This window comes from Parus major, chromosome 1 (assembly GCF_001522545.3).
Source record: "Parus major isolate Abel chromosome 1, Parus_major1.1, whole genome shotgun sequence".
NCBI lineage: Eukaryota > Metazoa > Chordata > Aves > Passeriformes > Paridae > Parus > Parus major.
The window spans coordinates 113,906,393-113,925,498 of record NC_031768.1 but is presented as its reverse complement, the minus strand read 5'-3'; the positions used below and the strand labels follow the sequence as shown (position 1 = coordinate 113,925,498).

The window sequence follows — 19,106 nt, the reverse complement described above, 5'->3', positions numbered from 1 at the left end:
AAATCCTACCTTGGAATTCATGGATCCCAGCTAACTTTGGTGCATCCAGAAGCCAGTCAGTGAGGGTTTGATTTCTGAAGGCAATACTTCGAAATTGCTTCCCCCCATTAACGTTCCAGGTCCCAACGCAGACTCGGATTTTTTTCGGTTTTGCATACTTATAGAAATTCTCACACATGCTCTTCAGTACTTTTACAGATGCTGCAAAAACATTTGAAAAGACATTACTTTTATAGCAAGTGTTTCAGAAAACTTAGCAGCGAGATCTTTCCAATGTACGTGCACAGACAAAGTTAAACTGTGAAAGTGCAAGGAATGCAGGTTTCCCAGGGGAAAGTACCCTTAGAGAGATTACTTGTGTGGGTAAGACACTGAATGAAAAACAGCAGCAATTTGCTCAAAATTATATAGAGAAATAATACATGAAGGAAACTATTCCCATGTTTTATAAATATCTGTTTTTCTTTCATCCCATCCATGAGTCTCTAAGGAAATCATCGTTTTTTCTACATATCAACAAGGATATCTACCTCATTCTCCCAGATTAAATTTATGAAATCCAATCTCTGTTACAGAACCAACGTGCAGATATATTAATTTCTGGATGTGCAAAAGTTGCTGATATACTACAAGTACTAAAATAGAGAAGGTACATTATCATATCAGAATACATCTATTTAAGGCACAAATCTGAAGTATTTTTAGGTCAGTTGAATTCCTAAAGAGCTGCTTTAGTGAGGACAGTAAGCTGGGATTCAAAACTATTAAACTCACTTCTCTGTCCCATCAGCCTTTCCCTGTGCCTTGTTTTTATCTGCCAGATGAAGAGAGAGGTATGACCCATATGTAAAGGATATTGTGAGAAACACAGAAAGAAAAAAGTTGATTCAATAGTCAGGTACTTTACCTAAGTTATATTAAGTTATATTAATTTACCTATTTTGAATGTTCTCGTGGTTATCAGACTCCAAAAGAAAATATAAACAATATGAGATGGAATTCTTCCCTTCACTTGTTGTAGTCATGAAAAACAGTTCCTTGGAACAATACTTTCTTTTAAATTCCCCAAATAAGATGATTAGTGAGCTGCTGCTGTCTTAAGTTTGCCATCTTGGTTACCCGGTTAAAACAAAAATCAGGTATTCTCTGTCCCTACTGGGTTTGGAAAAAAGTGGAAGCAAAAGAAGAAAATAAACAGTGTTTGTTGGCTGTGAATGCTTTCCCTGCTGAACAAACCATGCATCTATAAATGGGCCAACCACATAGAAAAGACAATGAACTAGTTGGTGTCTACTTGGGTTGCTCCAAGTTCTTGGGATCATATTTTCTTCATCAAAATCCAGGCAAATGAAGTCTAGAAAACAGTGAGGAGCTGACAGGATACTTGAGCCCTCCAAGTGAGAGCCAGATACGGGGTCTGCTTCTGGCCCACACCCTAGCTGACTCCAGCCAGGAAATTCAGCACTCACCCAAAAGGCCATGGAGGGTGGAGGACAGGAGCTACCTCAACGCTGAAGGGAAACAACCCCAGGAATGCTGTAGCCACAACACATCCAAAAACCCAAATCATCCAAAGGGTTGGCTGAACCCCAGGAACCCAAACCAGCACCATAGGCAGCTGTGCAGGCCTGCAGAGATGAGCCTCTGCAGCACTCAGAGCAAGTTTAAGAGCAGAGTTTGGATATTTCTCATGTCAGGTTCCATCATTTTCTTTTGAAAATTTAGTTTCATTTCAGCTTCATTTTAATTACTCCAAATCATTCAGTTGCTACTGAGCAGCTTTTAAGAAAAGCTGCAAAATTTCATTATTGCCTATTTAACTCCTGATGTTGTTATGAGACACTAATGTGAAAAGCCTCACCAGGTTAGACTCTAACTTTAGAAGTGACCTGACAATAAGCTTATTACAAACAAAGAATTCATTATCTTTAAACTAGCAGTCTTCCTAAATTGTAGAATGACTCTTTTAATAAATGTGAGTAATTAAAATTAAAAATTTCTATTGCTTTCCAAAATACTGAGTGAGCCAAGTGGTTTTCAGAGCTCCTGAAACTATGATTTTCCCACATATTTCTAGCTATTTATCTTTACAGCAAAATTGTGCCTCACTCTACAACATCGGAAATCAAATCAGCTACATTTTCTGTTATTTGCAGCAAAAATACTTTGACTGCTGCTCTTACTAGGCAAACAGAAATTTGGAAATCAGTTCTACAAAGGGAGTTTTAATTTAATTCTGTTTGGGATATTCTATGCAACTGAATGGAACAGTTGGAATTTGATGCAACTGTTTTAGTGCAACATCCAAATTCGTGTAGGACCCAGGGGGGACCCTGAAATGCTAAAAAATAGCTGATCTATAACTCTAACAAAAATAGGCATTCTAATAAATAATAAAAACTAGACATAAATAATACAAACAACAATAATATATAAATATATACAAATAGTTGGCTCTTCTTCCAGATTTATAAGATCGAAGGTAATACCATCAGTGAGAGTGTGACCAGTCATTCCAATAAGCACCTGGTTACACTGACAAAATGCCAGTGAATCACCTAATTTCAGACATACATTACTTGTCACTCAGATTTCATTTACTAAGAGTTAAGTAGGTAGAGTAAAACACATGCAGGAAAAGCAAAACTGGCAAATGTAAGGGCTGTTTAAATTTGCTCAACACACAGTAAAATCTGAATAGAAGAGCATTAGGAATATTTTATTTTAAATAATGGTTTCTGGGAACAAGAACATGAAGTGCTGCAAAGCTGACAAGTTCCCTGCAAGAACACAAGCATATGGAGCCTTCTAGCAGCAGTAAGATGAAATTACAAATTGTACTGAAGAATTTCACCTCTTATCCTAAACAAAGCAAAAATACAGAAGCCTCCAAATCAGATAAAAGGAAAATTCCTTTACAGCCTGAGCATGTGAAAAAATAAACCCCCGTAAATTGATTACTTCATTTCCTAACTTGCACCCAAGCTCAACTGCAACATTTTTCACCTCTTATATTCCCGCTCTTCTTGGATTAAAGGATGTTAGGGCACAGGAATGCCAGATCCAAACACCATCAGGAAAATGTGAGCCCACAGCCAAATATTACACAAACAGACACAAGAAAAGCCAGAGGACAACAACAGCTGGTCAGGTATTTACAGCTTATTTTACTGTACTATACTATACCTGATTGTAATGATTGCTCTGAAACTACGGATGCAGTAAGAGGGAAACAAGAAAAGATTAGTCAAATAAGTTACTATTTTTTAGGATCTTCCAGCAATGTGTGAGAAAACATGCTGTTAATACACAATTTATTACACATAACCATTTGCATCAGTTAAAGCACATGTTTTATGCTGCAAAATCTACCAAGTTTCACAACAGGATTAGCAAATTCTTTTTTCCCCCTTTATTAATAATGGATTCACACATGTTGAAGTACCCCACTGGTTAACTTGCCACCTAGCAGAGAATACAGAGAGATTTCAGGGAAGGGGGATTTATGCTCCTCAGCTGTCAGGAGCTGCAAATGCAGAAAGGATACCTTGTGTTCCCAGAAAAAGTGGAGAAGAAATGAAAACAAATTTTAACCAATTTTAAGTGAGGCCAATTTAGAAGGTTTCAGATATAAGAAAAGTCACAATAATGTGAAACCTTGTGCTAAACAAATGGGACAGAACCACTCTCTCAGACTCCACACTGGATGAAGATGTGGACCCCTGAAATGAAGATTACAACTGGGCCATAGTTTTCTTCTTGAGCCAGAGATTTGTACTGAATGTTTGACATTTTTCCACATTCTAGGTTAAGGTGTGTCCAGGAGAAGAAGAAAAAAACATGAAAAGGAATATTTAAGAATGTTATTAATCCCTAAAAATTGCAGTAACTCAGAACATTATTACCTGGGATCTTGGAAAGAAGACTCAAATTTAAGTTCCCTCTTTGCCCAAATATGAGCTCTGTATTTTTAATGTCCCAGGACAGGACTGAATACAGCCCCACAACTGACTCACTATTTTCCTGTCCACCAGATGTGCAGAAGGTGGGATTGACTGCAATCCTGGGGATCCCAGAGGCTACACCTCTTTGGGGATGCAGGATGCTGGGCAATGTTCTCATGAGGGTAACCACCTTCCTGGTACCAAACCCCCAGGACTCATGTGGCTGCTCTGCACAAGCAAGGTATCTTATTGAATTCTCTCTAGTTTTGATGTAGAACTTCACCCACAAATCACAAACAGGTAAAGCAATTTCTGCAGAACATTAGTTCAGCACTATTAGTAAAGCAGAAGTAACTTTCATTTTTTAATAAGCCAAGAGAACACAAAAGAGCATTTATACTTTCCAACAGTGCTTTGAAAACAAACTCTATACAGCTTTCTTACACCAAATAGTTATCAGAGATTAAAATCCTGAAAAACACATACCGCGTAAACTGCTGGTGGTTAAGAGAGCCCGTGCTTTATCTGCTAAATCACTATTTAGGGTATTTCCCAATAACAAAACATCAATCGCCTCCTGCTTGGAGCTATCAAAAAAGTTATTTTGGATCGTTCTGGTCACAGAACGAGCACCATCCTTCAGCTTTCCAGCCTGTTAGGGAGGAACATGTATAAAATATTTTATGTCGGACACTGCTCACAATACATTGGCAATATTCAGTAGATACATGTAAACTGTGTTAATGATTTTAAGGGCTAAGGCAATTTTCTTCTTTAAGTGTTAAATCAAGTCATCTGAGCCTACTGTGCTGCATGTGCTTTCCCCCCACCCCCAAAAAACACAGTAATACCTACAAGGCATATCTAACAAGCAGATTTAAATTAAACTAGGTAAAATTAAATACTGCAGTGAGGGGAATATTTTTTTTTTCCCTAAACCCTAGGCCTTTAAAAATTAATTTGATCTAGTGCCATGTTTAGACCATGACAGAGATTTTGGGCTTTTCCCCAAATAGTGATAGATGAGCAAGCACTCAAGTCCAAATGCCACGATACATGAACGTATATGTTTATGCACTTAGGAGTTCAGAACTCACATTCTGGAATATCCATGTTAAAAACAGAGAGAGCTTAGACTTAAAGACACCCCCCCCCACCCCCCAATTTGTTGAAATAACATGCAAGTCTCATGCAGCATCCCAGAAGGAACACAGACACCAATCAATGGCTACAGACACACCCAGACACTGTCTCTGCACACTCTGAACCAAAACCCAGAGTAACAGTGTCCACCCACCTGGGCTAAACAAGAGTTTCCAGAAAAACGTGCTGCTGATGCAGATGTACCCCAGGGTCACAAGCACCTCAAGGATAATACAATTAACACATAATGCAGTCACATACTCAATTTCAAACCTGGCAGTGTTAATTTGGGCATACAGAAACACCTTTCTGCTTACACATGTTGTTGCATGTGCTTTGCCTGTGAGGTGTCTGTGAACACACACTGCTGCAGGTATGTGAAATACAGACTGTGATCCATCAGGGATGCTGCAAGGGATTGTGCTATTATAAAGAAATACTCCCAAGTTTACAGCTTGCATTGTCCATGAAAGCCTCTTAAATGCATGTGGAAAGAAGGCAAAAGCTTAACAAAACTACACTAGGATTTAATTCTATGAATGGTAGTAGACAGTGAGACAGAAGCTAATCTTTTGGCAAGGCTAAGTGACTTTGGCAGACTATGGGGATGAGCTGCAGGGAGCACCCTATTGCAACAGGATTTTGACAGGATGTACTCCCTTCCTGGCAGACAATGTACAACTGATGATCCAAAAAACCACACTCACCATTCACATATCAGGCAATTAATTGAAAGGAACCCCGAGAAAGCAAAAGAAAGAGCAGGTAAGGAGTTAGATGTAACAAGTATTGTAATACTTTAAAAAAAACTGGTTTTCAGTAGAGAAAGGTATATTAACACACTTAAGGTCAAAATAATTTTCTCCTATGTGAACTTTCTATATTTTTACTTCTAAATATTCTTGGGCTTTGAAGAATCAAACTGACAAGCAGGAAATGGAACAATCTCAGGCATCAAACTTTTCATTTGAACAGTGAGAATGCAACTTAAAAACTTCATTAAAGTACTCAAAAACATACTGAGCCAGTTTTTAATTGAAACAAGAGCAAGTATTGTATGGCTTTGTAAGCATTAAAGATCCTCTTTGAATAGATGGGACTCGTGTCAGAGATGTTTGATTTATGAGATGTGGTACTAATTAGAGTTGTCCCAGGGCAGGGATCCAGAAGTATTCCAAAGATGGCAGAGTAAATGTACTGTTGTGGTTAAACAAACTGATACCAGGACATCTACTCTGTGTTTTAAACATTAAAAATGGAAAAAGTAAATACATTAAATGCATTTTTAGAAGTTTTTTTAAAAAAAAAAAAAAAGAAAAAAGAAAAGCCAAATGAACTAGATGAAACAGATAACTATTAACTTAGGAAAAGGAACAAAGAAGGTTGAATGAGAAAGTCAAGACAAGACAAGGGGAGACACTCCATAAAATACTGCAGTTTTCCTGGCAGTTTAGGTGACATTTTTGTAAGAAAATAAAACTAAACATCTTGAACCAAATTCCACTCTACAGTAAAATATAAGCAATTCCCAAATGAAGAAGTCTTGCATGCACCAGTCAAGGGGCAGAATAAGCAATATATTTATTTGATTCTTTTGTTTTTATGTATTTTGATGTGATACCTCCTACATGAGCAGAGAAGGACCCTGACAGAGTGTGAATGAACAAATGATGGAAAATCCAAAACAGCTGGCTATGAGTACATGGGACATAACATGGACTGAGAAGCAGCACATTCTTTAGCAGAAAGAACAGTGTGAAAAGACATTCTTGAAGGAATTAAGGGCAAAAATTGCTACGGGTCAACATTTGTCTTGACAGGTATCACCAGGCAAGGGACAGGATTAGGGAAACAAAAAAGCAACATTGTGAGGAAAAAACTAAAAGACAGCATGAGAAAATGGGAACAACTCAGGCATCAACCCAAACAAAACAAGTTGAATTGAAACACTGCACTGTCATAGAGCACAGAACTGTTCTCACAGTGTTAGAAAGCAGGGTAGAAACAAAATTTGGGTTTTTTTCAGTAACTGCAAAACTAAAAAGCTGGACGAACATACAAACAAAACCCACCAGGCTACAATTAGATTAGTATTAACACTATTAAACACTAAAAACATGAGCAACATCCCATCAAACACACTTGAACAGGAGGTATAGTGAATGGAAGTGAAATAATAAGAGGTACAGAAAGGAAAGTAAAAATATTCAAATAAACTAAAGCTGATTTGCATATATATTTTTCTGAGCTATGAAGATTTCAGCCTTATCCTTTCATACAGAATGGGGTTACGTGGGAGGCAGGAGCATGGCTAGGAAGGGATATACAGAAACATGACGTGCTTATCAACAGAACCAACCATTTTAAGTTAATTTTTCTATTTGGTTGAGTTTTGTTTGGGATTCTTTTATAATTACAAAGAGCACATTTTTTAAAGAGAAAATCTCATCATTGCTAGATTAATGGCAGAATTTATGAAAACCCATACTGAACACTGCTAAAGCACTTGAGAAGATGTACTTTACCTTTGCTTTTCCTTCAAGGGCTCCAGTTCCAGCATAAATTTTACTGACAGAATCACCATTCACAGACCACATGGATCGAAAAACTTCCTGAAAGCGAGTAACTAACTGAGGCTTCTCAGCTAATCCTAATACCTCCAGCTGTTTTGTTAGCATCTGGAACAGGTGAAGACACCATTAGCAAAAAAAAAAACCACCCAACAAACCAAACAAAAACAAACAAAAAAAACCACCCCAAACCCACCAACCCCACTTTAAATACATTTCTTAAAAGGAACATCCTATTTTTCAGCATATATGCATAAAACCCCATAGATCTTGGGTTTATATGTACCATTCTGAGCAAACTGTCAGCATATGCTTGAAAACCTGCATCATATGTGTAATTTAGCACCAACACTTCATTTTAGTTTGAAGATAGGTAGTAGTACAGGGGAAAAAAATGTAGCTGATTTGTAAATGTTTTCATCTTAAAATTCACCAAACTAAACACAAAAGCCATTTTCAAGAGCTTTTAAAAATCTTTAAAACCTTAGGGTATCTGGCAGCAAGAAGGAGCCTCAAATTATAGACTGACAAAGGCAAAATTCTGAAGGTTGGGTACGAATCAACAAAGATATAAAAGGAAACATGTAAATGAAAATTAAGAAGCAATATACAAGAAGTTTTAGAAATTGGGTGCTTGCTCTTATAATTTTAGGGCATCATCATTTGGGTTCAGTACCTACTATTTTAAGTATCTACTGTGTTAAATAAAGTCAGAAGTCATACATATCACTTAATAGAATTTGAAAATTAAGTCAGCAGTTCTTCAGGATTAACCAATTCCCTTCTTATTAATTAGTTTTATGCTTTTAGCTCTCACACTTTAGCTGAAATAATTTAATTCTCATTACTGAAAAATCTGGCACACCTGTTATTAAAAAAAAATTTGTATTTATGCAGTTCTTGAAAGGATATGAAAGGAAAAAACGGAACTACATAGCTAAGCTTGACATGTAAGTGCTCTACACATCAAGAGTGTAGAAAGACATTCTTATGCCATAGAGAACTCGTGTCAATGCAGTAGCCAAGCACTACATATTCCAGAATCAGATATGTCTGTTCTACAACCAATGCCTTGTAAGTTCTCACAGAAATTCCTCTTAAGAGGAGCATTTTAACTAGATGAAATTCAGAAAACAGAAGGATGATAATTTTCCTAGGTTTGACCTTATAGCACCCATATTTTTTCATTTTCAAACATGCTGAACATCTTCTCTCTGGAAGTCAAAACAAGAAACAGCTCACACTAGAATACACACAGAAAAAGTTCATTCACCCTTCCTAGGAAAGTGCCACTGCTTTTACAGCCAAAGTGCCCCAGAGACAGCAGCTGGGTGTGGGTTTCCTACCTCCAAGCCGAAGAAAGCCTGCACACTGTTTGTTCTATCCAGACAGTCCAAGCAGTTGGTCCTGACAGTGCCGCTCTGGGATCTGTGCCAAGGACAACAGGAGAGGGAAAACAACTGCAATAACTCCTTTAACATACATCTCCTCAACAGAGGCAGGGACAGAGAGATCTGAACCAGAGCAGTAAAGCAAGGCATTGTCAGTGCAACCTTCCTGCCCCACAAGGACATTTATAAAGGTGTCAGCAGCAACAGAGGGTGAGCTTCAAGTGCTCACTGAGCACAGCTCAGGCATTTTCTGCATATAATGTTAGTCTTTCTGCTTCAGTTTCTCCCAATCGTCCTTGCTTGCTTGGTGAAAGTGTTATGCAAGATTAAGGTTTCTTTTCAAACAACTCAACTAACACACTTCCAAAAAACCTCGGGGAGAAATAACTCTTAGTTACAACAAAAATGAAAAAGAAAAGAAGAAAAAAAGTAGAGATAATTCTCAAATTTTATTTAACTAAAACAAGAATTTGTGGTGTAACTTAAGTCAATGCCAACACCTCATTACTTGCTCATAAAAATGAAAACAAGCCTCTCCCCTTTAGCTCAAGGGATGTTTGAGGCCCTCAAGCACTCAGAACTGCTCCACTTCCTTCAGGAGAAGCCCAGTAACTCCTGCTAGAAAGCTCTCAAAAGGATCATATTAAGCAACATCCATGTGTTGCTTCCTCAGATACGTGTACAAAATTCTAAGGACTCTCCCAAGGACACACATTTATCCCTTACTTTTGTCATTCCCACTACACACATTGTCCGTCAAAGTCAGCACCTTTAATTAGAGACCTAACCAAAAACTGTAGCAAGTTCTGAAGAACTTTCTTCAATATTACTTTTATTAGCATTACTATCTTGGCATTTGATTTGAAATACAAAGCAAAAAGCCTGATATTTCCCAAAGGAGATGGTCCACAAACTCACAAGCATTATAACTGTATCTTTTATTAACACAAGTCTTTGAGCTGTCAAAGCTAAAACTTTTTTTTTTTGCTTTCGGTCTGTTGCATTTTGATTTGTGATGTCATTATTTGAATCCCCCAATAAAAATAAAAAAATAATGCCTTTTAAAGCTTTTTGCAGCTTATCCCTGTTGCTAGAGGACACAAGATAATTCACACAAACATCCCTAAGTGTCAGAACAAAAAACAGTGCCTTTATTCTCTGACTCCAGTATTTATAGATTCTCAACAATGACCAGGGATTGGATGATCCAGTTACCACCTTCCCAAGCACACTGGTCATGAGAAACGTTCATCAAAATACGTTTCTTAGAAGGAATGTGATAAACACCTTATGTTTATGTTACTTTCATGGGAAAGTAACTAAAACTATGAAAACATTATCAGAAGGTTTCAATTTCCAGGGCGACACATCCCCTCATCCATCATTCAGCAACTCTTTCTCAGGGAGAACATCACTCAGCACTTTGCTCTGCATTAGTTAAAAGGAGGAAGAGTGTGGAAGGGAGAAGAGAAAGAATGTTGGCTACTTCTATCCCTGCTTCTCTCTTCCTGCTGAGAGAAGCACAGCTTTTGCTCCAGGAATCAGGAATAAGTACAGAGAGGAGCAGGAAACATGCATATCAATCCTGCTTTGAGAGAAAGCAATTTCTCAAATGGGGGATACAGGATCATTCAAAAACACTGCCCTGAACACGAACACTTACAACACACAGAAAATGGTATGTTCCATCACTGAGGGAAATAGTCAGCATGTTATGCAGGACTTAAATGACTTAATGACTAAACAGTCATTAATTCCACACGGCTGCCCACTAGAAAAAGGACTATTGACCATTTTTCACAAAATCCTGAGGTCAAAGAGCCTGAAATTAATTCTTACCCCTTGAATGTCTCACAGAGATCTTCCTAGAGATTTTTAGAGCATAAACAGAATGAGACAAGATTTTACCAGAGTAAAACAGGTGACTTGTATTTTAGCTGTTAAGGATCACCCAGGAAACACTAAAACCACAATAACAGAGGCAACATTCTTTCTCTTATCTTCTTGCTGAGGGGTGAAACACATCTCAGGCACCACAACCTAATCTGAGGAAATGTATGGAAGTTATACATACAAACCTTTTAACTTCCTTTCCATCAAAATAAAAAAATCCACACTCCAAGAATTTCTGGACTTGAGGTTTAAGCACACTGTGTAGTTTTTCTGCCTTTCCACCTTTAACCATCTGATGATAGTCAAAGTTCACCATTTTGATATCAGCTGAATGTTCAGATGCTTTCAAATGGCTCTGGCATTGTAAACAGAAAAAAAAAATATAAATATACCAGTACCTGAACATACAGAAGCAGGAGCTAAAAAAGAGATTACAAATATTTTAGAAGTTGTTTTATTAGCTTTCTTTTAGGTAAAATGAAACAACTTTTATCACCATTGAAACAAATCACTCAGAACTGATTAATATTTCACATGTATTTTTGTCTTCCTTGTCACAAAGTCAGGTTTTTCCCTTACTACACCAGGGGTCACCAAGGCAGCCTATGGCCTCTTCTGCTGTACAAATGCCTTCACTTGCTAAAGGCTGTTTCAGCAAAACCCCTGTTCACCAGCAGTCACTGACGTGGTGATCAGCAGTGGGGATTGGGTAAACACTTCATCAAATACTACTGACAAAAAACCCACCCAAATTATTGAGGTTGCTGTGGAGAGTGGCTGGAGCAAAAGCTTCCCTAATACTCCCTGAACAACCCTTAAGTGCCCACAGAATGTTTGTTGGCAAAGCCCTGGGAATCGATGCACATCTAGGAACACTCCTGTCTCTTACTACAAGAGCTGGATACGCCCCAAGTGAACGCCCCAAGCTATTCAATCACTAGGATACAGAGGGAAAAGGGAGAGGGAAATAACAGATGGCTGGCTACCAACATGTTCTCTGGCTTCAGACAGAACTCCTCGAATAGTTGGTATTTATGAACTGCAATGTGAGGTTTTCTTTTAAACTAACCAGTGGGAATTAATGAGATCACCCACTTAGAGTTAACACCTTCTGAACCGATTATTTCCTGCTAATCATGAAGCAGCTCCGTATTTAAATTGATAAGTTGTATTTTTAAAAAAAAAAATAAATTAAGGGATATATCCATCAATTTCAAAAGAAATATCCTTAAAAGAAACATCACAGCATTAAGCATATTATAAGCATATAATAAAGCATAATGTATTTATGCATCAATTTTATGGCGTAGAAAAGACTTGTGCTTTCAATAAGACACTAGTAAGCATGAAATATGAAAATAACTTAAAATCCCTCTGTCTACACTGTCTACGTTGCTGTTATAATTTTCCAGTACAGTAACCAATCTGAACAGAATCAAACACAAATTATGCAGAGAACTTTAAACAATTCATTTCACGTTGTGCATCTTAAGCAGTGCTGTTATGATAAACCAAATTTTAGTTCCCAGAGCACAGCATACCTGGAGGTTTGGTTTCCAAAGGCTATATAAAAGCTTCACTGCAAACAAGCAAATTCCAAGGATATGCACAGTGAAAGAACTGTCATACTCACCTGGAAAGCTTTGCTGAGCATGTGCTCCCCTTCTTTTGCCCCAAGTAAATTTACAATAATTTGCTTGCCATATAAATTTTTAAGGGTTTGGAAATGCCTGTTAACAGAAGAAAAAAATCCACAGTCATCTTCTGGCACACAGAAAATTAACAGCAACACCTGCAACACTGAGAAGGTGAAAAGTATTCAAGAGAAATTTTATTCACCCTTTCCAACAAAGCATTGAAAGGCATAAGCAATCCCCGGGAAGTTCCCAGCTCTGCTGAATCCCACATTTGTACAAAGCCTCCCATTTGGAATAGCAAATCCCATCTCTGTGATGCAGCAGAACTTACCAGAGGTTTGTAGTGCATTAGCAAAAAATTTAGATGCTTTTTACCTGTCAAAAGCTGGTGCATTTGCCTCAAAGCCCCTTGACATCCTGACACGATGGGATCCCACCTGCAACACCAAGATTACATTGTTTACCAAAATCTTGTTTTGAGAAAAAGACATCTAAATGTTTCAGCAGTTCTGCTGCAAAATGCTGGTATGTCTAAAGAGCCTAGAGTCCCTGTAAGGCACAAACTTCTTTTAACCTTTCTTGTAAAAAAATGTGTCACAGTAGTAGTTAGTGAATCAGTCCCTCTTCCAAGAATATTATGACGAAATACTATTACAGTAACTCTTGATCCTTACTGACTTCTTGAAAAGACTTCTCCTCAAGAAGAACTCAGAAGAGAACAGTCTCTTTGGATGCCCTTAGATAACCCATTTAAAAGAGAAAAAAGAACTTAAAAGAGAAGATGTGGAAAAAAGAATAGACATTCAAGTAGTGTGCAAAGCAACTTTTAGACTTGAGAGGACCGGTCTTGTTGAGTCATAACATCACCAAAGTGTTCCCAAAGGATCACCTCATCCTCACAGGCAACTGTGCAGAAGAGCCCAAAGGTTAGCAGATGATGTTTAAAAGGAAATTAATAAGAATTATAATGTATAATTAAATGTATCTCTTGCATACCTGCAGTCCTGGCTGTTCCCAAAATAATGGAACAGATCCTCGAATCTGTATGAAAGATGACACAGAGTCATCCAAATATATCACCTGTTAAGGAAAGCAAAGCATAGTATGAATAATTATCACAATGTAAACTTTCAGAATTCTTAGCCTTAACTATACTTGGAGCAAATAATTACATATTCCACATTACAAGCTAAAATATGGTTTCTGAGACTCTGAACAATTCCTACAAAAAGTTCCGTCACTCTCTTGCTCCCTTGCAGAACCACAGTTCACAACACGTAAGGGAATACAGCTTTTATTTTTTGGGCTTGAGTAACTCCTTCACTAGGAGTAAGATGTTTCAAACACCTTGGTAGGAACAGTTAATATGGACACCAATGCACAGAAAATCACCATGCAGCCTACTCATGAGAACACTCATACAGATCTTCTGCACCAGAAACCAATGTAACACGGCCCGTGAAGTACCCAGGAAAGGAAAACTGAAATGGAATAACACGCTACAGCCATTCAGTGACACTGACACGCTACAAAACTTAAGAGTGTTCTGATTAACTCCTGAAACTGGTGCTGTGAAAGAAGAGCCCTTCCTGCACAAAGTCCTCCTTCAGTCACCTGGGTTCTGGATGGTGTCAGCCAAAGAAACCTAGGAGCATGAACACAGCGGCAGGTACAGCCCCTTGGGAATAGGCTACCATGGAAAGTGAGCCAAGGAAAGCCAGCAAAGAAAGATTTAGCAGATTCTCCTATTTCTGTATAATGAGGGCAGAGCTATGAAATCCATGGCAGCTGAATGACAGTGGCTTTACAAGCCGCCTTTCAGAGGAGCTGTGCAAAGCAGAACGCTTTTATCTTTCCTGAGCCACGAGTACTGGTGTTTTGGTATTTGCCAAAAATCCCTTTTGCCCATTTCTTTTACTTTAGATTAGCTCAGGCCAGAAGTGACACATGCTGCCATGCAGCTCAAGGGGCTCAGGGGAAGCACAGCCACCCACAGGAGTTCAGCACCTTCTTAAGCTACTGCAACTCAGACCCAGGCATGCCCTGACCATAAGCCACACTAAAAACCAAGATCATCAAATTATATAACCTACTTAGCTTCATAATTTAGCATCAAAGAAACTGTTCCAATATCTGCTGGTGGCAGACTTGACTTGAGATTTGTTGATTTAGAGCAAAAATCTAACCACACAGGGATTTACGCTGTCTTGTCAGCCAAGCAATGTGCACTGGAGCGTAACATACCTGCTCTGTTTCAACAAAATTGGCAACGTGACCGTCATCATTTGTTCCCCGGACATTAAATCGGGTGCCAGCCCGTTCACAGCTTAGTCGTGATATGAGACAAGCCTTCGCCTGCTTGTGAGCTGCATAAATTGTCCTGATCTCCACTCCTCCACACATGAGACGCAACAACCAGTCATCACAGTTTACACCGTAGTGCTTCAGATGTAAATGCAGTGACTGGTTCCTATCAGGAAGAAAACAACCATCAAATAACCAGAAGGAATTACAATTCAGCTCAGACTGTTAAGCCAACTAGCAACTCCTCACATTTTACAGCTACAAACACAAACAAGACCAGGAAAATAGGCATGCTACAGTTTTGTGATATAACTCTCATTTAAATGCTCCTGAAATAGCAAATTGCACAATAAGAAGATGAAGTGAAGCTGTGAATTTCAATGACCTTAAAATAATAAGCCCTTCTAGCCCTTGCTTGTCACCCAGCAAAAGAACAACACTCCAAGCTTGTTTATACTTCTCTGCTGAGCCTTGTTTTGAGAAGCCAAAGATTGCAGACTCTAGGAAAGCGAGACAGAATTCCAATGACAAGGTTATTTTTTCTGTAGTGTGTAAAGCACTGTTCAATCTCCCACCACCACAAAATAAAGCTAGAAAAGAAATTCTTATCAATATACACTGAATACTTTCATTATATGCCACCTCACCCTAACACTATGCTGCTCACCAGACAGGCTTCCAGGAATAAATTCCCAGCCAACTTGTTCTCAAATTTCTTTAAACACCAATTTCAGGGTTAAGTGCTGGTGCTTTATATACTCCATATATCATTCTCTAATAGCAATTACTGTTCACATGAAAGGAAGATACAGTTTGCATGTACCTATGCATTTAGCAGCACTAATCAATGCTGTATTAAGTAAGTTCGGGTTTTGTGAAATTTTTTGTTTGCCTCACTCTTAGTGGGGCTTGGCTTTTGGTCTTCAGAAACATTCACTTTTATAAAAAGGCAGCAAAATTTTCTACATAACAAAAAAAAGAAAAGCAAGCTCCAGGAAGATGTCAGATTGCGTCTCTGCCCAAAAAATTCTCTGGAATTGTAAACAGCATGGTCATTATAATGGTGGAAACTCTTTAATTTTAGCCTTTTCATCCTAAACCTAAGTATATAGGTACATTATAATAGGACACTGAAAGCAAACAATATTCTTTCCCTGGGCACTCTGAGCCTGGATGTTCGGCACAAAAAATTCCCCAGAAAGCTCACTGAAGTGCACAAGCAGAATATTTTCTGCTCTTGACTTTTAGAGGTTACATTTCTAGATCTTGGAACCTGGGCATTCCACCCACCTCCTGTGGGGATTGGTTCTTACTGAAAAAAACAGAACCGGGTAACTTCTGAAGTTTTACAACAGGGGTCAGAATCAGCCCAGCTTATTTGGACAGGCATTATTTCTCAAGCCTTGCAGCACTGACTGATCAATGGGAGCCAAGTCTTTTTTCAGATGCATAGACAAACAGCAAGGTTTCTACAACCCCTATAAACCTACATCAAGGAAATAATGTTTCTGAAGACCTGAGCTTATTTCCTACCTTAATAATTTTTTCTTATACTTCACTCTGATCAGATTTCTTTACCTGACCAAAGTAGCAGCTAAGACTAGAGAAGCATTGACTCATATGCCAGAGCTCATTTGGTGCATTTTGGCCAGAAGAGGGGGACGGATGGAGCTTTTCACCTGTTCTAACAGTGTAAACCCAAGTCTTCAGCACCTTCCAAGATTCCTAGACACACACAGCATTTTTAACAAAGGCTGAAGGGAACAGAATTTCTGATATGTCAGTGTGCATTACTGACATTATTTAGGCTGCTGATCAGCAGAAGCAGTATTCTTCTCACCAAAAATTCTTTGTGTGAAAACCTATACTTTATTCAAAAATATCCAGTAAAAGGATAGCGAGTGCAGCAGCCAAGCAAAGTGCACTTTGCAGCAGAACCTACCTGTTGTCTCAACAAAACCAGCAGCATCACAATTTTCTGAGTAACAAAACTTTTGAAGTGCTTTCATATGTTGTAAACCCCTTGGAATCTATCTATAAACATTACACCACTTTAGAATCCAGAATGTTCTAAAAAATAGTATTTTTTTTTCTTTGAAGCTTCATAACCACACCCATTTAAAAAACTGACCCAATTGATGAAGAATTAAAAGGCAGCAAACTGAAATGCAACATCACAGGAGATGTTCAGATGAAAACACAATATAAGCAGTGAAAAATCTGTGTCTTTCAATGAAGAAACTCCCAAGTGGTCACGAAAGCACCCTGTCATTAGTAACATACTTCTCCCCTTAGAGTTCAAGTAATGCTATTCTAGAATTCATTACTCTATGTAACGCCTGCTGCACCCATTCTGGACTCACCAGAAGAACCTATTGTCAGTAGTGGTGTGCTCCTGCATGCTGCGGTGAGCACTGAGACTCAGGTCTAAGCTGATGCCAGTTGCAGACCATGCAAAATAAAAGTTTCCGGAGTTCAACACTTTGCGCACTTCTGAAATGCGATCCTCGTCTGTTGGGTCAACTCGCAATGACACGAACTCGGTGGAAGTAACTCGGAAAACTTCGGAGTCCTGAATCTTTCCCACAGACATGCATCCCGTTACTAGAACCAGATAATGTAACAGTGTGTCGCCTGCAAAACAAGAAAGGGCTCAGGTAAGAGAATGGATCTTAGCAGAGTAGGATGTTGATTCATTTATGTGCTGGAGGCATGGAAGCCCACCCCAGTTTGCCTGAAAAACATAAAAAAAGAACCAATGCCAAGAATGCATTCTCAAGTTCTACACAAAAAAAAAAAAGAAACCACACTGCAAAGAACAGGGATTGCAGAAACAGAAGTTATTTTTGTCCACTCCCTCATTTTTGGGAGTGCTCCAAACTGCTAAGTTACTCTGCAAAGAAAAAAACAAACCAAACAAATAGAAAAAAAAAGCCCTGTTCCTGTTGCAAAGATCCAGTCTTACACAAGCAGCACAGTACTCTGCCCCAAATGAAAAACTCAGGTTTTACTATTTGACTCACCAAGGTTCAGTCTTAACACACCCAAGAGCCCGTATGCATCCATGACTTTGGAGTACGTATTCTTGATTGTGTCTTTTTCTGCAGAAGCTATGGAGAGAAAGGAAAATATTTGCTGATGTAAAAGCCCCAATACTACGGCAGTGAGAGCAGTGACTCCAAACTGAAAATCTGAGAGATTACAAAAGCAGGGCTTACGTGACACTTCTGGAAAGAAATCAAAATGTATGAGCATATGGCACTTTATAATGGAAAATGAGGGTTTGATTCTGTGACAGAGTATGATCATGCTATGTTTTTAAGCAATAAAAAAAGCACAAATCCAAGTGATAATAAAGGAGAACATTGACATTTTTAACAGCATCATCTCTTATTATAAAAAGTATCTACAGCACAGGCAAATATGATGCCTGAGAAAGCTCTCCTGTATTAAAATTAGTCTTTAATATCACTTTTTATTTTAAAAAATTACCCTTTTTCTCCAAGAATAAAACCATGATGTGGCAGTATTATCCCTGAACAAGACTATCTCATATATTCCAAGCAGATCAAAACTCTTGCAGGCCCACAAAAACTGGTATTTAAAAGCCATGTCTCAGATGAGTTAGGAAGACACAGTTTTCACAGACAGTTTTCAACAAAAAACCGCTAACAACCCTGTCATATGAAGTATATTTGCTGTTGCTCTCCTGGGAGTTAAGTGTGCACTTTAGCCCTTTCATCAGCACTGTAACAGCCAGGCCCACGAGCCCAAGAGCTGAGAGATGCTGCAGAACAGCTGGATCCCACCCATCCTGAGCTTTTGCTTATGACCGAGACTGCACTGGAAGGGCAACATCAACAATTCCAGCTTTGCCACTGGATTTACAGGGATCAAGGTTCTGTGGTTACCAACAATCAGCACCATCTTGCTTTCACACTAAAAATCTCAGAACATGACATGAAGAGGAGTAAATTATAATGCCTATGTACCCTGGCATTCTGCTGTGCCCTCTCACATTAGCTACGCCATTTAGACAAAATCCCTATTTTATTTAGAATAAAAAAAAAACCCTCTATTTTATTTAGAATTGCTCTTCCTAACAAGTATTCCCTAAGATTAGTATAGTTCTGTCTGTGCTCAAGCCTATTGCTTCTGTTCAAATATCTGCCAGCTCTTTTACTAAAGTGAATCAGACAATTTAATATAGATGAAACAGTTATT

General features: G+C 38.4%; 1 protein-coding gene across 13 annotated transcripts in view; it reads right to left on the bottom strand.

Moving 5' to 3' along the window:
- SYNJ1 (synaptojanin 1) overlaps positions 1-19,106 on the bottom strand; it is a 49,939-nt gene that overhangs the window by 23,909 nt on the left and 6,924 nt on the right. For 9 of the 13 annotated variants that reach the window (XM_015647902.1, XM_015648231.1, XM_033519108.1 and 6 more), the window contains exons 3-14: positions 17,906-17,992; positions 17,246-17,516; positions 14,823-15,048; positions 13,575-13,658; positions 12,954-13,015; positions 12,575-12,671; positions 11,127-11,296; positions 9,004-9,085; positions 7,613-7,765; positions 4,431-4,596; positions 3,187-3,210; positions 10-201 (exon numbers count right to left, since the gene is read on the bottom strand). In XM_015647902.1, the coding sequence (XP_015503388.1) occupies positions 10-201; positions 3,187-3,210; positions 4,431-4,596; positions 7,613-7,765; positions 9,004-9,085; positions 11,127-11,296; positions 12,575-12,671; positions 12,954-13,015; positions 13,575-13,658; positions 14,823-15,048; positions 17,246-17,516; positions 17,906-17,992 (1,614 nt within the window). The remainder of the gene's footprint in view (positions 1-9; positions 202-3,186; positions 3,211-4,430; positions 4,597-7,612; positions 7,766-9,003; positions 9,086-11,126; positions 11,297-12,574; positions 12,672-12,953; positions 13,016-13,574; positions 13,659-14,822; positions 15,049-17,245; positions 17,517-17,905; positions 17,993-19,106) is intronic. The other 4 variants (XM_015647982.1, XM_015648882.2, XM_015648065.2 and 1 more) reach the window with 2 other exon arrangements.